Source organism: Ornithodoros turicata, chromosome 6 (assembly GCF_037126465.1).
Source record: "Ornithodoros turicata isolate Travis chromosome 6, ASM3712646v1, whole genome shotgun sequence".
In the NCBI taxonomy this organism is placed as follows: Eukaryota; Metazoa; Arthropoda; class Arachnida; order Ixodida; family Argasidae; genus Ornithodoros; species Ornithodoros turicata.
This window is the reverse complement of record NC_088206.1, coordinates 12,896,986-12,913,497: the sequence shown is the minus strand read 5'-3', so window position 1 is coordinate 12,913,497 and position 16,512 is coordinate 12,896,986. Positions and strand designations below refer to the sequence as shown.

The window sequence follows — 16,512 nt, the reverse complement described above, 5'->3', positions numbered from 1 at the left end:
GCTGAATTGGCACTTTGCATTGTTCATTTTCTTTTCTTTTCTTTTTGGGGTTCTACCCGAAGAGATGGTGATGCAAATCGGGTTTTACCCTAAAACACAGGGCCCTAGGTGTAACATGAGGTGCAGGTGTTGTCTTTCTGGTCTATAGTTCTGTGAGCACACTTCCATTTTCAGAAAAGAAATATGTTTACCTGTAAGTGCCCAAAGTAAGCACATGTATGAATGACAAAATCTCCATAAATCACAGCCTGGCGAGATGGTGAGAAAGCTGTCCGGAGCTATGCACAGATTTAGTATAGAGGCTATGTCCCCTAAAAAGTAGAACGCATCGAGAATATATACATAGACATCAAGTGAGGGAAACCGGTGTTTGACAAATCAAAAAGGCAAATTGTAAAAGGCTCCATTTATTTGTACATAACAGGTTCCTAAGAAGGGGCTTCATCTGGAAAGAAAAGTTGCAGTGTGTTGCGATAAACTCGTTCTGCCAACACGTCCGCATCTTCATTTCGAGCGCCTGCGAGGACTTCTAGCACCTGCCTGTAAATTGGTGAGATTTAGTAGTAATCATCACAGAACCATGGAGGAACCAAAGAGGAGGAAAAATTACACACACACAAATATCGCATATCACAAGCTTTTCATACATCATAGTTTTCTTAAGGAGAGGGACCCTGCGGGGTAAAATTAGTTTTCTGCGAACCAGAATTTAGAATTCGAAGGGTGAAAAACATGAAATGTGCGGGACTTTTCTGCGGCAATGCAATTGAACGAGGGATACACAAAGGATTTGATTTATTTGCACTTTCCACAAAAAATAGAATATCTGAGTGCAAAAGCTCGAACGCAGAGCTCATCAGAACAAGGAATGGAGCTGCTGTTTGTGATGCGCGTCTCCTATGCTTTCCTTGTTTGTGATCATGGATTCCACTGTTTGTAGCTTTTTCGCAGCCTTATCTCCGGCTCCCCTTGTTTCCACTTTAGCTTGTCGGCGTTCATGCACTGCTTGCCACTGGATCGTTCATCATCGACTTACGTCGATAATCAACAGATGTCGCGCAAGCTTGATAAAAAAGAATTCTGCCATCTTCATAAAAGCCTGCTACCTTAAACCTTCGAGCGCGGTCCCGCACAGTTTTCTTGCTTAGATGCGACACTACACGTGCCACCTATGAGTTAGATATACCGCACGCACGTCCACAATAAGCGTCTTCTGGATCGTGATTGGCCCACTGTCATCACGTGACATTTGGCGTCGCCAAGTTTTGCAATCTTGCACAACGGAAGCGCAACCACAGCCTGCGCTTTGTAGCGGGAATCTTATTTGACACAGCGTGTCCCCATTAGTTTTATGTTTTTCCTCGTAATTTCAGTTCGCCAGGAAAATTGGCCCCCACAACCCACGTAATTACAAACAAAAAAGTGCTAGATGCCACTTCTGTGCAACTCTGTGAAAGAAAGCCTGTTCCGCAAAAAAATAATTAATTCTGCGAGATTTCGCAGAATTGCGGAAAGCTCATCCCAGTTCATCCGGTTCACGATGGACTCTTTTTCTAATGGGTGTAGCGATGTTTCGTGCTCTCGCCCTTCATCTTTCGCAAGTGCCACTACGGTGGCTCTGCTCCAGCTCTGGACGATGAAACTCTGTTATCGTTAAGTATGCTTCAAGCTGTACCACATAAAACGGAAACGTTTTCGACAATGTACTGGACAAAGTAGCCCCTCGTCGTTGCAGTCATTGGCAGAAAATCTACGAGTCTCACAATGCAACAGTGTGTGCTCCTTTTCGCTGCATTGTTGGTCGAATTTAACAACAACAACTTTATTTTCGGCCTTGGAGAGTGGGGAGTTAAAATGGGTTAAAATCTTGGTCGAATTTATTATCGATATAAGTTCGTGTTTTCTGGGTGCGAGAACTATCGGTCGCCTGACGTTCCAGTTCATAGGGCGATTGATTCGCTCTTGTGCAGGACATGGGGATTCTATTATAACATAAGTGGAAGGATACTTACACAATGTTTGCTGGCTCATTTCGCCCTTTCACTTGGAATCCAGGCTCAAAGCGTTCCTTCTTCTTGCAGGGAAACGTCGTACGAACAAGCTTAGCTCCCGCGTGCGTCGGTCGTATTTCACACCAGGGGGAATCTGCAAGGTTATTTTTCATTTAGGGAAGCCTTCACATTATGAAGGGGGGGGGGGGGGTTGAATAAGAGACACACAGAGAGTAGTACACGAAATATTTTCACTTCCAGAAGAGACATCGCATACCTGTCTCTATAAGAAGGCGATCAGCAGGGAGGGCAGCTACCACTTGGAGATTCTCGCGGGTCTTCAGAGAGCTGCAAGATGACGTCTGACATATTTAGAACTATATTTACCCAAACTGTGGAATGCTTGGGTTTCCACAAAATACACCTGCTCACCCACCTTGCATTTGCTTGTACAGAAAAGATCGGAGAATGAAACTGATCCTAATGGCTCATCTCCCAAAAATAGTTTCCTGGCCTAGTGTTTCAAGGTGCTGTATTTATCTGTACAGTTATTTTATTTTTCTGTTTGTAGAATTGCTTCTTTGAACATATTAATATTTGGTTTTTAAATGTGGTTGAGAGAAAGGGGATCTTTGACGAGTTCGCTGCAGAAAGATAAGCTTTTCAGACTACATTGGCTTCTTTTCGTGCACTTTACTAACGTAGATAATTTCACTTATTTAACATCTACTGCAACATGTTCATCGAATCGTCCAGAACAAGCCAATGAGGCTCCTACCTCCTATCAGTGGATATGGGCAATTCAATGAAGAATGCACTTACCAGCCATTGATACCAATGTGAAGTCCAAGGTCCAGAATTGCTGCTGCTTCTTCTGGAGTTCCGTCAAACGAGTGTACCTATGGAAGATAGATCCTCCTGAAGTATTCTGCCACAAGATGGAAAGCTAAAGGACACTTGCCACTCCAGCGTGAAACCGTTGGGAGTTGCGTCGTAGAATTGCGACCAAATCCGCGGCCGCTTTCCGGCAGTGTAGAAACAGAGGCAGGCCCGTCGTCTCCGACAGGGTCAGTTGGGCCTCAAAGTACCGCAGCTGTGTCTCTTTGTTGCAGAATTCTAAGCGCTCATAATCTGAAACGGCAACATTTTAAAAACACCACAGTGAAGCACTTGTGTTTCCTTTGAAACCTCTCTGTGACAACAGTCCTGAAACCTGCTTACCTAGACCAAATTCGCCGACTGCCACTACTTTCTTTGGATTTTGAAGTGCCATCAACTGAAGTTGCCGAATGTAGTTCTCCTCGCCCACGGTCTCGATTTCTCCGCACCGTGTCGGATGGCAGCCCACAGTACTGTACAGCATATCTGAAGTGCAAGAAAATATATTCGGCCAGACTCTATCACCACCACTTTTGATTGCGTACCATTAGTCTGTGCTAATGTGAGGGCCTGTTGACTGTCTTCGAGGCTGCCTCCAGTTACCAGTATCTGCAAATATATGATTCATAACACGTTTTCTCTGTGCATGACTGCTACATATAGGAACTGTTGGGGGGAATATTCAGTTTGACGTACCCTCTGTACGCCATTTGCAGATGCTCGCTTTAAAACCTCTTGAAGATCATCAACGTGTTTCTGTGATCCATTGTACAAACCGCGGAACATGGGATCTGCAAATACGATGCAGTATACAGTGCAAATGTTGCGCTGATTGCAATATAAAGTGCACTAAACTTACCCGTGAGGTTTGCACCTATGTCAATAAGACGGCGGCGCACGGTACCGGCAACAGCTGCCACAGCAGTCATGTCCATTCGCGTCCACCGCCGAGTCTGGACTGGTTCTGGGATCAGCGGACCCGCGCGGTCTCCTGCACAGGAACATATGTTCCGTTATACGTATTGTCAAAGTTTTGGACATTGTTTCCCTGCGGAAACCAAACTGGTTTGCCCCCTCGTCTCGGATAGTTCATTCCGTGGGAAAAGATTTGAACTCCGGCCCTGTTGATACTGCATGCGGGGAATAAATCAATTCAAAACTCGCGTTTTCACGGGCGATCAAATCGGGCTTCCGTTCGGTTACAAGAAGCGATGGCTAACCAACAGTTCATCATTCAGTTGCTACTGACGGAAAAGTAGAATAACAGCTCACCTGGCTGGGAAAAACCGGCTGTTTATTTCGCGACGTGGTTTAACCACTTCAAACGAAAAAATGTGCTCAACGCCGGTGCTGACGTATGCCGTAAAGACTTGACTGTTGGCTGCGCTGTTTTGAACAGAACTCCGATGCAGTGGAGTTTCCAGTGCAGATCGCTAGTAATACAGTAATCTCACTGCGCAGGCAGCTGATCAGACAGGAAAGTAGCTTTTTTTTAGTAAACACAGGGCATTGCATTGCAATAGCAGACGATGGCGCGACGCGACGTGAGTTCTCGAGGGATGCGAGATTTGGCGTGATTTTTTTGTTCAGTTGACAGGAAAGGCCTAATAGGGAGTGTTGCGTCTGGTTTACTTTTGTTCGGTTCTGAGCTCTGTAGTGTCTCGGTAATTTGCACCGGACTCGTCATGGGCGTTGAAGTGGAAACCATCTCCCCCGGAGACGGTACGTGCTTCGGCATACCGCGAAAACTTCGCCTCAGAAGCTGTATTTCCTCTTCCTTGTCGATGCTTAAGCTCTGCAAATTTTGCAGGTCAGACGTTCCCGAAAACCGGTCAAACTGTAGTAGTTCACTACACAGGTAATCAGTTTTCTAGTTATCATCGACCATACACGTTGCACTTGTTGCAACTTCGATCTAATTTCGCATCGGAGCAGTACCGGCGAAACAGAAGGTGCCAGCTGCAGCACTCGCCATGTAGTCCGTCTAACCAGTCTAACCATTTTCCTGTCGGCGTAGGAACGTTGGAAGATGGACAGAAGTTCGATTCCTCTCGGGATCGTGGGAAGCCCTTTAAGTTCAAGATCGGTAAGGGCGAAGTGATCAAAGGATGGGACCACGGGGTAGCTCAGGTAAAACATCATGCTCTCATGAAATATTCCGTTTGAAGTCGTACACCATAATGCCCTGTGGTGTTCCTTTCTACAGATGAGCGTCGGCCAGCGAGCTAGAATTACCTGCTCTCCAGACTACGCCTACGGCGCTATAGGACACCCCGGAATATATCCTTTGCAAGCTGAAGGGTTTCAGATATGATCTGAAATTTTATCTTAGGGTAGCTGGTTGCAGAACCTGCAACATTGAAAGGGGTTAAAAACTGGGCTGTTTGGTGCCTCATTTTGAAGATGGATAAAAAAAAACCCAGTGCAGGGTGACTGAGTACCTGACTGACAAACCAAGAGTTTATTCATTGCAACGACGAGTGCCTATATCCCCCTTCCTCCATCCTGAGTGTTGCCCTGCACTGGGGTTTTTATCAATTTTTAAGACTGAAACATTGAATCGAATGTATCATCTGCCTTCACTGGACATTCTACTTTTCGACTGTGACATTGAACAGCTTTCTAGTATGTCAGTTTGAGAGTCGTATTCTACAAGAGCTGTATTCTTTAACAAGCAGACACTATACCGCCAAATGCTGTGCTCACTTTTGATGTGGAGCTGCTTCGACTGGAGTGAGGTGGCGTTGTCCTGGTCTTCCCGTTGTCCCCCCTGGCTGTTGGCCCAACCAAGGGGAAGATTCTCCTCTCCCCTCTGCTGAGGAACACCCATATTTATTGTCCCCACACCACCACTCCCAAATCTATCAGACTATGCACTATTTTCCAAGCTCCGTCTCCCCCCCTTTGTCCGTGGGGCCCGTAGTGCTGTAATGAGAGAAGAAATACACCTGCCTTGCTGTGGCTCCCTCTGTTGGCTTGTGGTGATTTACCAGTGTGTCAAAGATTCGACTAGCAACACGTTGCAGACTATGTTAGATCGCCATTGTAATTGTAAGACAGGTTCGGTGTAACTGATCTGCTGGCCTTTCATTGGACGAGAGTCGTCTTGTGGATGCTGTAATGCTCCTCGTCTTGTAAGGCTGTCCATTCTGCTCTACGAGAATCTACCACGTATGCAAAAACATTGCTTACTGTGCTCCTCTAACAACTTCACAAGCAGTTCTGCCCAAAGAAACAATTTAATGTAGATTTAACTGATGAAATTGCCTTGGACAACAGAATTTGGTTGACGTTATAGTAGTTTAGAATTTAGAATGATTGTCATAACGCAGGTTTGAGTCTGCCCTTCACATGGCTTATCAGAACTGCAGACAGAAGACTCAGTGTAACCAATGGGGAGTAGAAGCACAGGGTTATCACTTTTGAAAACAAACCTGCTGAACTGGCAAAATTGAAATGACATAAGTGATTGCAAAAATCGCAATGTTGCTGCTGGTGGTGTGCTTTGTTACGGAATTATGTTTTAAATTATATTATTTAGTGCACTTGTAACAGTCTCTGTGATAATGCAACAGTAGCGCATTCTGCAGATGAACTTCAAACACAAACTGTTACAGCACCACATACGTAGGGTCCCGTTTTTATTAGAGTGTAATTCCTTGGTAGAATCAAGGGTATACATTGAAAAAGGAAATACATGCCAGAATCAGGGCAACTACAGGTATATAAAATGCACAATTTGCATTTCCTGGGTAACCCACAACATATTTGTAGCTGTACGTTCTCAGATAGGTAGAAGATCCACATCTCATTCGCATAATATATTTCAATACAGGTCTGTGTGCACCTTTATACACTTTTATCTGCCACCACTCGAAAGTAATGAGCAAAACAGGTCACTGGTATGGACATTACCTTACATAACATTTATTTTCTACTGTGCAAGTACTTCGGACACATAAGTCCGCTCTATTGGACAAAAACATTGCTCACGGAGCAAGAATACAACATACGCAATGGATGTGGAAACGTACGAGGTCTCGTCATGAGTGTAGTGACTGCATAGCAACTTTCGCCTGTTCCATCTCGTGGCAAAATGAAAAAAATTGTGGGGCTGACATCTCGCAGTGGACGTCTCCTAGGCTGCCATCGGGCCTGCGGATGGAGAGCCTCAACTGGACGAACGCTCGTTTGGCCGCTTCTCCGCTACTGGCAACGGTAACGCCAAACTGCCACTGGGCGTTCACTAGTTGGTTCGAAAGTAACGGCTGCTGTGATCCTTTCTGTCTATTGAAGATTTCGACAAACGCTTCAGTTTTGGGCGCATCTAAGCCGAGGGATGAAAGGTCGGTGGACAGTTGGGAACTGCTTGGTTTCCTAGAAGCAGAGGAAGTTTTTATCATTATACACTGTTTCACGCTTGTACATTTAATACACTGCATCACTATCAGCAAGAAGATGAATATCTAAGTTAAGCATTTCTGATCGAAGATGGGTAATGTGCTAATGAGCCATGTAGTGCAGTGAAGGTAACGTGCACTAATTAATTAATAATTGGGGGTTTACGTCGCGAGACAACTGAGATCAGGTAACGTGCACTGCATACAATTCGAATTACCTGCTTTGGACTTCTTCCACGAGAGTCAGTATAGCTTTGCAAGAAGTCTTCAGCTGCGCCATGTTATTGGCATGTTTGTTGGCGTACGCCTCCAAAGTCTGTCGAAGCCACGCGTTTGCATTAGAATCCTCTTGCTGTTGAAGCTGTAAGAACTGTAAACACATTTTCAACAAGTCCTGGAAGAGGGTTTCGCTCAGTTGGTTCAGCGTTCCAATATCAACTGACGAATCCATGAGGTTGTGCTCGAGTGGTAAACGACGATAAGCACCACAAAATGCGGAAGAAATGAAATGCTATTGTTGAAGTTCGACAAGATAGCGTTGGCAGAGGCGTTGTTTCTGCTTCTGTCAGGAACTGACTGGGATTGGATTGACATCAGGCTTCAGAGCTCGAGAGGTTTTCGCGCTTTCGTAAGCGCGCCACTTCGGCTACATCGATGCGTCAAGCGCGAGGTGGTACCGTTACGTACAGTCTTTCTGTTCGTTATAAATGGCACTGTTGTTTTTTTTTTTTTTTGTGCGAACAGCACGCTCGTCGCGGCCGACAAAGTGTCGTCGTTAGGTTGAAATGAAACACGACTTGCTCATATGGGTGCCTCAAACGGCGACATCACTTTAATGCCATATCATTAACAAGAAAATCACAGTGCTATCACACAAACAGTTGTGCCAAAACAACAGATGTCATATCTACAGTCTCATAATCTCCAGGGCAAAACGGTGCCTTGAGAAGCAGGCAGGAACAGGGGGTGGCACCCAATCGGGACGAAGGTACTAGAAGCCGTTTCGTTTCCTTGCGTAGATACCAAGACAAGCGCATGTTCCGAACACAGCGATCATGATCCCCAGTGCTAGTGCCATTGCGTCGCCAGTATCCATTTCTGAAGCGTCTGCTACTGAAATGCAAGTTGACAAGAAAACGACGAAGATGAACGCAACGAAACCGCTGCTCGTCGCCATTTTTGAAGCAGATGTGCGTCTCTGACGTCAGCTTCGCAGCGAAATAAACAGACCTATCTCATGCCGTCAGTCATTCTAGTACACCTTTACAGTGCTTAAGAAGATGAGATCAATCTTTAATGGTTTTAGGAGTGTTATTTTTTAATACATGTTTGCTTTTGTGTTTGGTATTCACGTTTGTTTACAAATCCGTCATGCAGAGTCATGTGACGGCTGTATCGTCTGCCTCTGCCAAAGATGGCAGACACAGATGATACGGAGCTGCGGAATGATACGAGAAACGCAGAACTTCCAACTGAAGAACCATTAAACATAAACGAGTACGACGATAGCATTCGTGTGCCTTTGAAGACTCCATGGACATTTTGGGTTGACAAGTACGTACAGAAGAAATATTCTAGTAACACACTTCTGACCTCTGATATGCAGTTGTTGCTCGCTTGGGACCTTTGACCGTGTGTAACTTACCTAAACTTGAATATCTTTAGTGTTCCGCTTATCTAAAGCAACTTCCTCTGTCTTGTACACGGTAGCTGCCTTGGATGTATCTGTTTGGTGCTGTTGATGTACAGCTATGGCAGTAGCTTGCAGCATCACCCGAGTGGTTTTCAGTTGCATGGCGGGAATTTCAATACTTCATTAGGAAATATTCCTGTTTCTCATCAGTGAAAAGTGTGTGCCGTACCGAGCGGTAGAAAGGCGAAGTCAGTTTGTTCTGCCTTACCTTACTGTGTGAATACTGTCCTAATAAAGGAGCACACTCCCAACAGTTCCACATTGAATTACTGTCTGACTTGACCACATTGATGTTTCTTGCTTTCAGAACAGAAAGCCGTGGAGTATCCGCCGCACAGTACAGGGCAAACCTAAACAAAATTTACACTGTGGACACTGTCCAGGTAAGCTTTCCAGCAAATGTATGTAAAACGAAAGTAACCTGAGAGCTTGTCTGGGGCTCCAGGGATTTTGGCAAGTCTACAACAACATCCCCGATGTAGCCGAATTAAAGCTGCGTTTTACGTATCATATGATGAGAGGCGAGAGACAACCACTTTGGGAAGACGAATGCAACAAGCGCGGTGGCACATGGCGCATCCGGTGTTCAAAGGCACACTCGGTGAGTTTCACATCGCACAATGTTTCCCGCCGCCTCAGCTGATTGAAATCATGTATGCAGCCCGAAGTGTGGAAAGAACTACTACTGGCAGCAATCGGAGAGCAGTTGGAGGGTGCCATGATGCCCGGCGATGAAGTGTGCGGAGTGTCCGTCTGCGTTCGTGAGAAGGATGACGTGTTGCAGATTTGGAACAACGATGCCACTCTGAGCGAAGGGTCCACCGTTCTTGCTCGTCTCCACCAGCTCCTGCCACATGTCACTTTTTTGACGGAGTTTTACAAACGTAAGGGCTTATTCCCTTTCAGTTTCCTAACTGTTGGCATATCCAGAGTGGAGCTGGACACTGACAGGCTACCCCCACCCAAGACACGTACAATGTTTAACTCTTTCGGTATTACACCCATCTCTATCGGTATCGCAAGTGACCCATGGAGTTTGAAGACAGTTTCCAAAGTTCCTGTATGACTAAACAGCAGTTAATGCAGAAAGGAGACAGCTCAAGCCGTGCCGATTTCCAAAACATTGTTTGTTGATAGAACCTGTGGCCTATGGATTGCCAGCAAACATTGTGGCTCTATTGCAAAGTTGCCACACAATTTCCTTGTAAGAGTATGGTCCTTGTTTATTTAGAAATGTTTTTTTTTTTTGTATTTGTCACATTGTAGTGAATAGAAAATATTTTGAAGTAAGAGGCTACATGGGAGGTCTGTGCCCATATACGGCACACTGTGTTAAATGTGGTATGATTCTACGTTGACACCTTCAGGCTGCTCGGGTGGCCTAAGCAATCAACGCCTTTGTTGGTGGAACATGCCTGAGGATTGTCCGCTTGCAGCAGTACAGCCTGTACTAGGTGCAATCTTGGAATTGCTTCTGGACTCCGGTGAACACAATAGATTCTAGCTTAACATATTTCCAAGCAGGCGAGACTGAAGTGTACTGAGGTGCCATTTCTTCGTGCTGTAACCGCCGCTTCCCCTGCTGATGCTGTCATCCCTATGTTTAAAGTGCTTTCTAGCTCCTTGATGTACCTAGCTACTACATAGCTACATATACATACATAATACATACCTATCCTAATGTATGTTCTGATATCAAGAAAAGAAATGCAGTGCAATACCACTTTGTAGCACTATCGCGAATCTAGTAATATAATTGGAAGTGTCTGAGGTTCTCTCGTGTCCGTCCGATGGATGCGATTGTTTATACATCGGGGTCCGTCGGCTCAACATTATGTCGTGTTAGATCAAGTTAGTTTAGGTTAGGTTAGTGTTAGGTTAGTTTATTCTAGTGAGGTTAGTACAAGTTAGCTTCGTGCAGCTCTAGGTTAGGTTAGGTTAGGTTAGTTTAGGAAACTGACTAGTTCCTCATACCACGGACGATCCGACAGACCCCGCTGCGTAAAGAATGGGGTCCGTCAGACCCCGATTGTTTATACATCGGAGTCCGTCGGGGCACTCCGCTTTCAACATTATCTCGTGTTAGATCAAGTTATTTTAGGTTAGGTTAGTTTAGTTTATTCTAGTCAGGTTACTGCAAGTTAGCTTCGTACAGCTTTAGATTAGGTTGGTTAGGTTAGGAAACAGGATCTAGTTCCTCATACCACGGACCATCCGACGGACCCGGCTGCATAAAGAATCGGGTCCGTCCGACGGACCTCTAGACACAGCCAATATAATTTTACATAACATAATCTGTACAAGGTGGTTCTCGAGAAGCAGAAGCAGAAGCGAGAAGAAGAAAAATTTCTTAAAATTAAGGTTCATTTTTCTCTTCAAAAATTGTGCTGCGTATGCCTATTTGCGATAATATTGTTTAAACAGACTATGCCAGTCTTAATGAGGTTTCAAATTAATTTAATTAATAAAAATGGTTTGGTAGTTTAAATTAGAAAGCTGCAGAGTAGAACCTTGAGGTCTGTAATCCGCCATGACGAAAACCACAGCGAGTTTTTGTGGTGCAGTATGAAAGGGGCAAAAATGTAAAATATGTCAGGCAGAGTTCCATTTTATGTGCAGCTGTTTTCTAATCCTCCCCCGTCAGTGTCACACACTCTCAGTCTTCTGTCTGGCTGCTCCACAATGTGTGGTGTACCCCTGCTTTGTGCAGCCAAGAAAAGCGTGGATATAATTTTTCTTTCTAATTTTTACGTAATCATCAAACTGTCACCTCAAGCAGTGAGGAAGTGCAACAACTATGGAGCTGCTTAGGATCAGCGCTTTAATCCTAAAAGAGGCAGACTACACGCAACTGCTTTTGCGTAACACAAGTAACTTCCAAAAATAATTTCAGAGCTGGTCAAGCAAAGCTGTTTCGGCTCATCCAATGAAAACATTTGTAACTGAACCCAGTATGAAAGATATACGTGACAATTCCCATTTTTTGAAATGCTAGAAGCAGAGCACTCATAGCCTAACTCAATGTAAGCATACTACACAAGTTGTATGACGATGGGCAATTCACAAGATGCAGGAGTTTGAAAGCAGGTCGACGTCAACGTGGTTGTGCACCAGCAGAGTCTTCTGCTGTGTCACAATCTCCCGTACACGAATCACTATCAACCTTGACATCAACGGCTTGTACACTGCCTTCTATATTTGCGTCACTTGTGTCACCAGCAGAGTCTTTTGCCTCATCCTTATCATCATGCACATTTTCCTGGGCAGAGCTGTCCTCCTTGTCGTCACTATCTTCACTCTCATCTTCACTGTCATTTTTCTTTTCCTCGACCTTTCCGCCCTTTTTACCTTTCTTCATGTTCTGTTTCCTTTTGAGCCTCTTTGCTCGTTTCTTCGCAGTGCGTTCTTCAGCCTTGCGTTTGTTCTCCTCCAACCTCTGTTTGTACTCGGCGTCTAGCTGTTCCTCTTTAGCTTGACGCTCGATGTACTTTTGTCGTGCGTACTCTTTGCGGCGTAGATGTCGGTAAACGTGGAATTCACCGCTGCCGGCTCCGGCACTGGACCCCATGACATTTCGCACGAACTCGGGTGCATCGTGGGGTTTCTTGGATGACCCCTTGGTAGCGGGAGTAGGGATGACGACGGGTTTATCCGGATTGGCGAACAGCCGTTCGAGTTTCAGGCGTTGTACATCGTACGTTGTCTTAGGTATGACCACGGGTCCGGTCGGCTTCTTCTTCGATTTTGAGCTCTCTTTTTCTGCTTTTTCTGGCGGGTTTTCAGCTGCAGCTTCCATGTTGTTGGCTGGTTGAATACGATTGGCTTTGGCTTGCCTTGCCTTTGTACGGCTTGCGAACTGAAAAAGCCTGAAGTCAAGCCGAATCAGGTACTACGTAAGTTTCGGTTTCGCATTTAGTGACGCCGGCTTTTCTTCTCCCTCTTTCGTTGCATATGAGCGTATTTCCACTCCATTTTTTTAAAAATCTGTTGCAACTTTTTACCGTAATATCGGGCACAAATTATCATGTGTACTTCTGGCGAAGGTACTTCGGGGAGTTTTCGTTCTGGGAAACTGCGCGCACATCAGCCAGGGTGTCGGAGCGAATCGAAAACCGAAAAAAAACAAACAAAAAAAAACAGGATTTTTGGTGCGAACCGGAACGGAATCGAAACCGTATACGTTTTTTGCGCTCACGAGTGAAACCGAAAAATTTATTTAACGGTTTTCGGTCCAAGCAAGAACTTCGCCGGTTTGGACTACGAGTAGGCGAATGAAACTGTCGTCGCGTGTTCTGAAGTCATGTCATGGATACTTTACGACGGTTACGGTTACGGCGCAATGTATGTCGGTATACTATGACCCTTAGGCTCCCTTTGTAACGTTTTATCGTCCGCGCACATAGACTTAGATGTACATGTGACCGGCTGTGACTCTCTACCAATGTGTCGTGGTGTTCGTTTTAATTTCATCTGCCCAAACTCTCCTCAACTAAACAGCGACCCAAGGGGGCTGCGAAACAGCTTCGCTACCGGTAATGTCGCGCAACGTGTCCCTTTGAGAGCAGCGAAGTTGAGTACATTTACGTATCCGCGAGGCAAGCGCGAGCGAAGTGGCGCCTCTTTTGTGGCCAGGACACGAAGAAAAGAAAACGGAGCCGTCGAGCGCGTTTGTGAGTGAAGATGTTCCTCGATTTGCGTCGTACTCGTGCGGTAGTGCTTGCTGGCGAGGAAGCAGCAACAGGCATTCGGATGGGACGCGATCGCACCAATCCAGCAAGAAAGTACTGTACGTATGACATCAAAACAAACAAGTCCGTCTGTATCATGCGCTTCAAGAAAGGAGAAAGCCTATTTGAACAGCGAAATTGCAAAATTCCCATACCGGACCCCCCTCCTGGGAACAAGGCTAACCGGAAGTCGCGCGTCGCTAGTAATAAATTGCGCTGTAATTTGCAAATTCTTTAGTTAGGTTAGGTTAGGTTAGGTCAGTACATTTTACACGCGCGGGGGGGGGGGGTCCGGGGGTACCCCCCCCCCCCGCAGTTGTTCGAGACTGTGCTCACTTCCGTCTAAGCCTCGTTCCCAGGGTTAGATCGGAGGGTGTCCAATGTGGGATTTCTGGCTCACTCATTTGAACAGACAGTCACCTACAGGAACCAGGAGCTGCCTATAATATTAAATACCATGTACGCGGAATAAACGGGTTTACATTTTGCAACATTGATTTTTTTTTTCCTGGGAATGAATATGCCCACCAGAAGCGGAACCGGTTAAAACCGGTATGAACCGTTATTTTTTTGCTCCGGAGCAGAACCGGTACCGGACCGTTTATGATAGAACCGGAACGAAAAACGTTTCGGTTCGACAGCCTGAATTCATTAGCTCTGACAAAATGTGCGGCACAAGGGGTTTTTCCGATCTCCCATAATGCTTGATTATAAAATGGCCACGAAATGTATTGAGTTTTGTAAGTACTAGGTAAAATATTCTATCATTTTCTATTTTCAGCTCACCAGTCACGGCAAGCATTCGAAGGACGCAGAAAGCATTCACACTAGTCCACACTGCCCCGCTGCAGCAGCAGATTTTTAAACAAAAATTTATTGAGATACCTTACGCAAAGTTTCCGCAACGCTTAATTGTTTGTTGCTCCAAAGTACTAGATACTGGGTACCACACAACCTGGATACTAGATGCTATGGCTTTCCTATGGAAATCTTACATCTTTTGTTTCTGAATACCGGTGGCGTATTGTTTTTATGTTGTCTGTATAATAAATGTTCCAGGGCCTTCTCGTGGCTGTACTTTTCTTTTCTTCTTCACTCACTTATACCCTAGAAACATTCTGAAACTAGAAAATTAGGTAAGCTCCGCGGGAGTAGAGGACGGGTTATTCGAGTGGAGAGGACTAATGGCTTGGGGGGTGGAGGTTAAACCTCTGTTTTTTTTATTTATTTCCATCAATACAGTTGGTGGAAGTCGAAGCTAAAAGCTACATAACTTGAAGAGCGCCTCGACTCCCGACTCGACTCTTGACATCAAATCTTCTGTAGTGTGTTTGGGTGAGGGATACGAGAGTGAAATCTCTCTTCCCCATGTAAAGTCACCATAGAACCCGTCCCGAAATATTTTTCTGGCTGCCCCACTGAAGAAAATGTAATGTATACGCCACTTGAAATGTTAGCTGGAAGCCACCATACACAGAATACACGGTTGGGTATGCTCCACGTCGACCCATTTCTTACAAGTGCAGGTTGCTAAACAGTTCCAACCTGCCTCGTTTACACAGTTCTAGAAGCTCCACAAAATCTGTGTTCACCCAGCGTGCAAAATGCACAGCGAGAAGGTCTTCATCAGTGATTTATCCAGACCGCCCCCCTAACACCCCCCCCCCAAAAAAAAATCTGCAGGAGACACCCCTAAAATTTTGTGATATTGCGCAATATTTCGTCAACAGCATGTAAAGACCCCCCCCTTGCGAAGCGCAACCCCCCCCCAAGGACGAAATTCCGGGTAAACCACTGGTCTTCATGCTTCACTCAAGAAGGAGCAGTGGAGCCCTCTCTATAGTTTTTATTATTATTATTCTTTTTTTTTTTTTTTTTTTGCTGTAGCAGTTGGCAATGGAAATAACACGGCGTTCCTGCACAAGAACGATAATCATAGCTGATCAGTAGCGTGCACAAGAGCTCTGTGTTCCGCACGCACAGAATAAGAGGCATACGCCAGCAGGAGACGTGTGTGTTTCCGAGAACATGCGAGAGAACCTGTGTTTGAATTCCATTATGTAAAAGCCTGAGTCTGGACACACCGAGGGACAACACGAACACACTCTGTGTGCCCAGACTTGGGCTTTTACATAATGGAGTTCTTCCACCAGCTTGCCTGCATATACGCCATCTTGTCTGTGTTTGAATCATAGATCGACAAGTTACGCGTCAAAAAGAACTCGATACGAGTTTGGCTACCGTATGAAAAATGTAACTAAGTTAATAATGAAGTTCTTCAGCCTGAAATGTAACTCGCAGTTACGGAGTTACTTAAAAAAAAGAACGAGTTACTTCGAAGTTACTTCGGACACGAAATAGCAGTTGAGTTAGACCTTGAGTTGCCTGCGGAGGAGTGCAACACGCTTAGGTCGTTTTCGTTTATGTCCAACAATTCGGACGGTTTGCATCTTACCCCCCGTGGGCGCACAATGGTTCAGCTTCATTGCAATGGCAGCAGTTCTTACTTCCTGAATAGAATACTGTCATTGATCGAATATCACGTTTGATGGCATAAAATGCCATGAAAGAACCGGAGAGAAAACAAGAAAATATGTGGACGTGAGTGAAAAGCGAATTAAAAGTAACTTGTGACTTAGCTTATGTTACTTTGGCAAAGTTACCTGAAAAAGAAACGAGTTCCTCTGAAAGTTACCACGGCGCAAAAGTACCGAGTTAAGTTACAAGTTACCAAAAAAAGGGAACTTAGTTACAGTAACGAGTTACCTCGAACTCTGGTTTGAATCGTCTGCGGCGATTTGCAGACGACATCCCGACCTTAT

The 16,512-nt window shown here is 45.2% G+C and overlaps 5 protein-coding genes across 6 annotated transcripts; 2 read left to right on the top strand and 3 right to left on the bottom strand.

Annotated features, from left to right (window-relative positions):
- Window positions 1-391: 391 nt before the first annotated feature.
- On the bottom strand, window positions 392-4,703 carry LOC135399116 (deoxyribonuclease TATDN1-like). Of its 2 annotated transcripts, none has more exons than XM_064630830.1 (10): window positions 4,611-4,703; window positions 3,730-3,861; window positions 3,567-3,661; window positions 3,416-3,479; window positions 3,213-3,356; window positions 2,953-3,122; window positions 2,814-2,890; window positions 2,269-2,339; window positions 2,013-2,145; window positions 392-540 (listed from the first exon to the last, which is right to left on the bottom strand). In XM_064630830.1, exons 2-10 carry the CDS (start codon window positions 3,803-3,805, stop codon window positions 429-431), a joined length of 942 nt encoding a protein of 313 aa, XP_064486900.1. In that variant the 5' UTR covers window positions 3,806-3,861; window positions 4,611-4,703; the 3' UTR covers window positions 392-428. The 2 variants fall into 2 exon arrangements, with proteins under 2 accessions (XP_064486900.1, XP_064486899.1); XM_064630829.1 differs by lacking the exon at window positions 4,611-4,703 and adding an exon at window positions 4,143-4,436.
- Window positions 4,432-5,833, top strand: LOC135399117 (peptidyl-prolyl cis-trans isomerase FKBP1A-like). Its single transcript, XM_064630832.1, has 5 exons — window positions 4,432-4,592; window positions 4,681-4,728; window positions 4,888-5,000; window positions 5,077-5,150; window positions 5,553-5,833. The coding sequence occupies exons 1-5, from the start codon at window positions 4,556-4,558 to the stop codon at window positions 5,605-5,607; spliced, it is 327 nt and encodes a 108-aa protein (XP_064486902.1). The 5' UTR covers window positions 4,432-4,555; the 3' UTR covers window positions 5,608-5,833.
- A 933-nt stretch (window positions 5,834-6,766) lies between these two features.
- On the bottom strand, window positions 6,767-7,955 carry LOC135399115 (COMM domain-containing protein 7-like). Its single transcript, XM_064630828.1, has 2 exons — window positions 7,489-7,955; window positions 6,767-7,247 (listed from the first exon to the last, which is right to left on the bottom strand). Exons 1-2 carry the CDS (start codon window positions 7,719-7,721, stop codon window positions 6,914-6,916), a joined length of 567 nt encoding a protein of 188 aa, XP_064486898.1. The 5' UTR covers window positions 7,722-7,955; the 3' UTR covers window positions 6,767-6,913.
- A 698-nt stretch (window positions 7,956-8,653) lies between these two features.
- LOC135399114 (eukaryotic translation initiation factor 4E type 3-like) lies at window positions 8,654-14,757 on the top strand. The gene is made up of 5 exons (XM_064630827.1): window positions 8,654-8,824; window positions 9,271-9,346; window positions 9,409-9,564; window positions 9,625-9,847; window positions 14,472-14,757. The coding sequence occupies exons 1-5, from the start codon at window positions 8,685-8,687 to the stop codon at window positions 14,519-14,521; spliced, it is 645 nt and encodes a 214-aa protein (XP_064486897.1). The 5' UTR covers window positions 8,654-8,684; the 3' UTR covers window positions 14,522-14,757.
- On the bottom strand, window positions 11,767-12,776 carry LOC135399113 (PRKR-interacting protein 1 homolog). The gene has a single exon (XM_064630826.1). It carries the CDS (start codon window positions 12,757-12,759, stop codon window positions 12,058-12,060), a length of 702 nt encoding a protein of 233 aa, XP_064486896.1. The 5' UTR covers window positions 12,760-12,776; the 3' UTR covers window positions 11,767-12,057.
- Window positions 14,758-16,512: the final 1,755 nt, after the last annotated feature.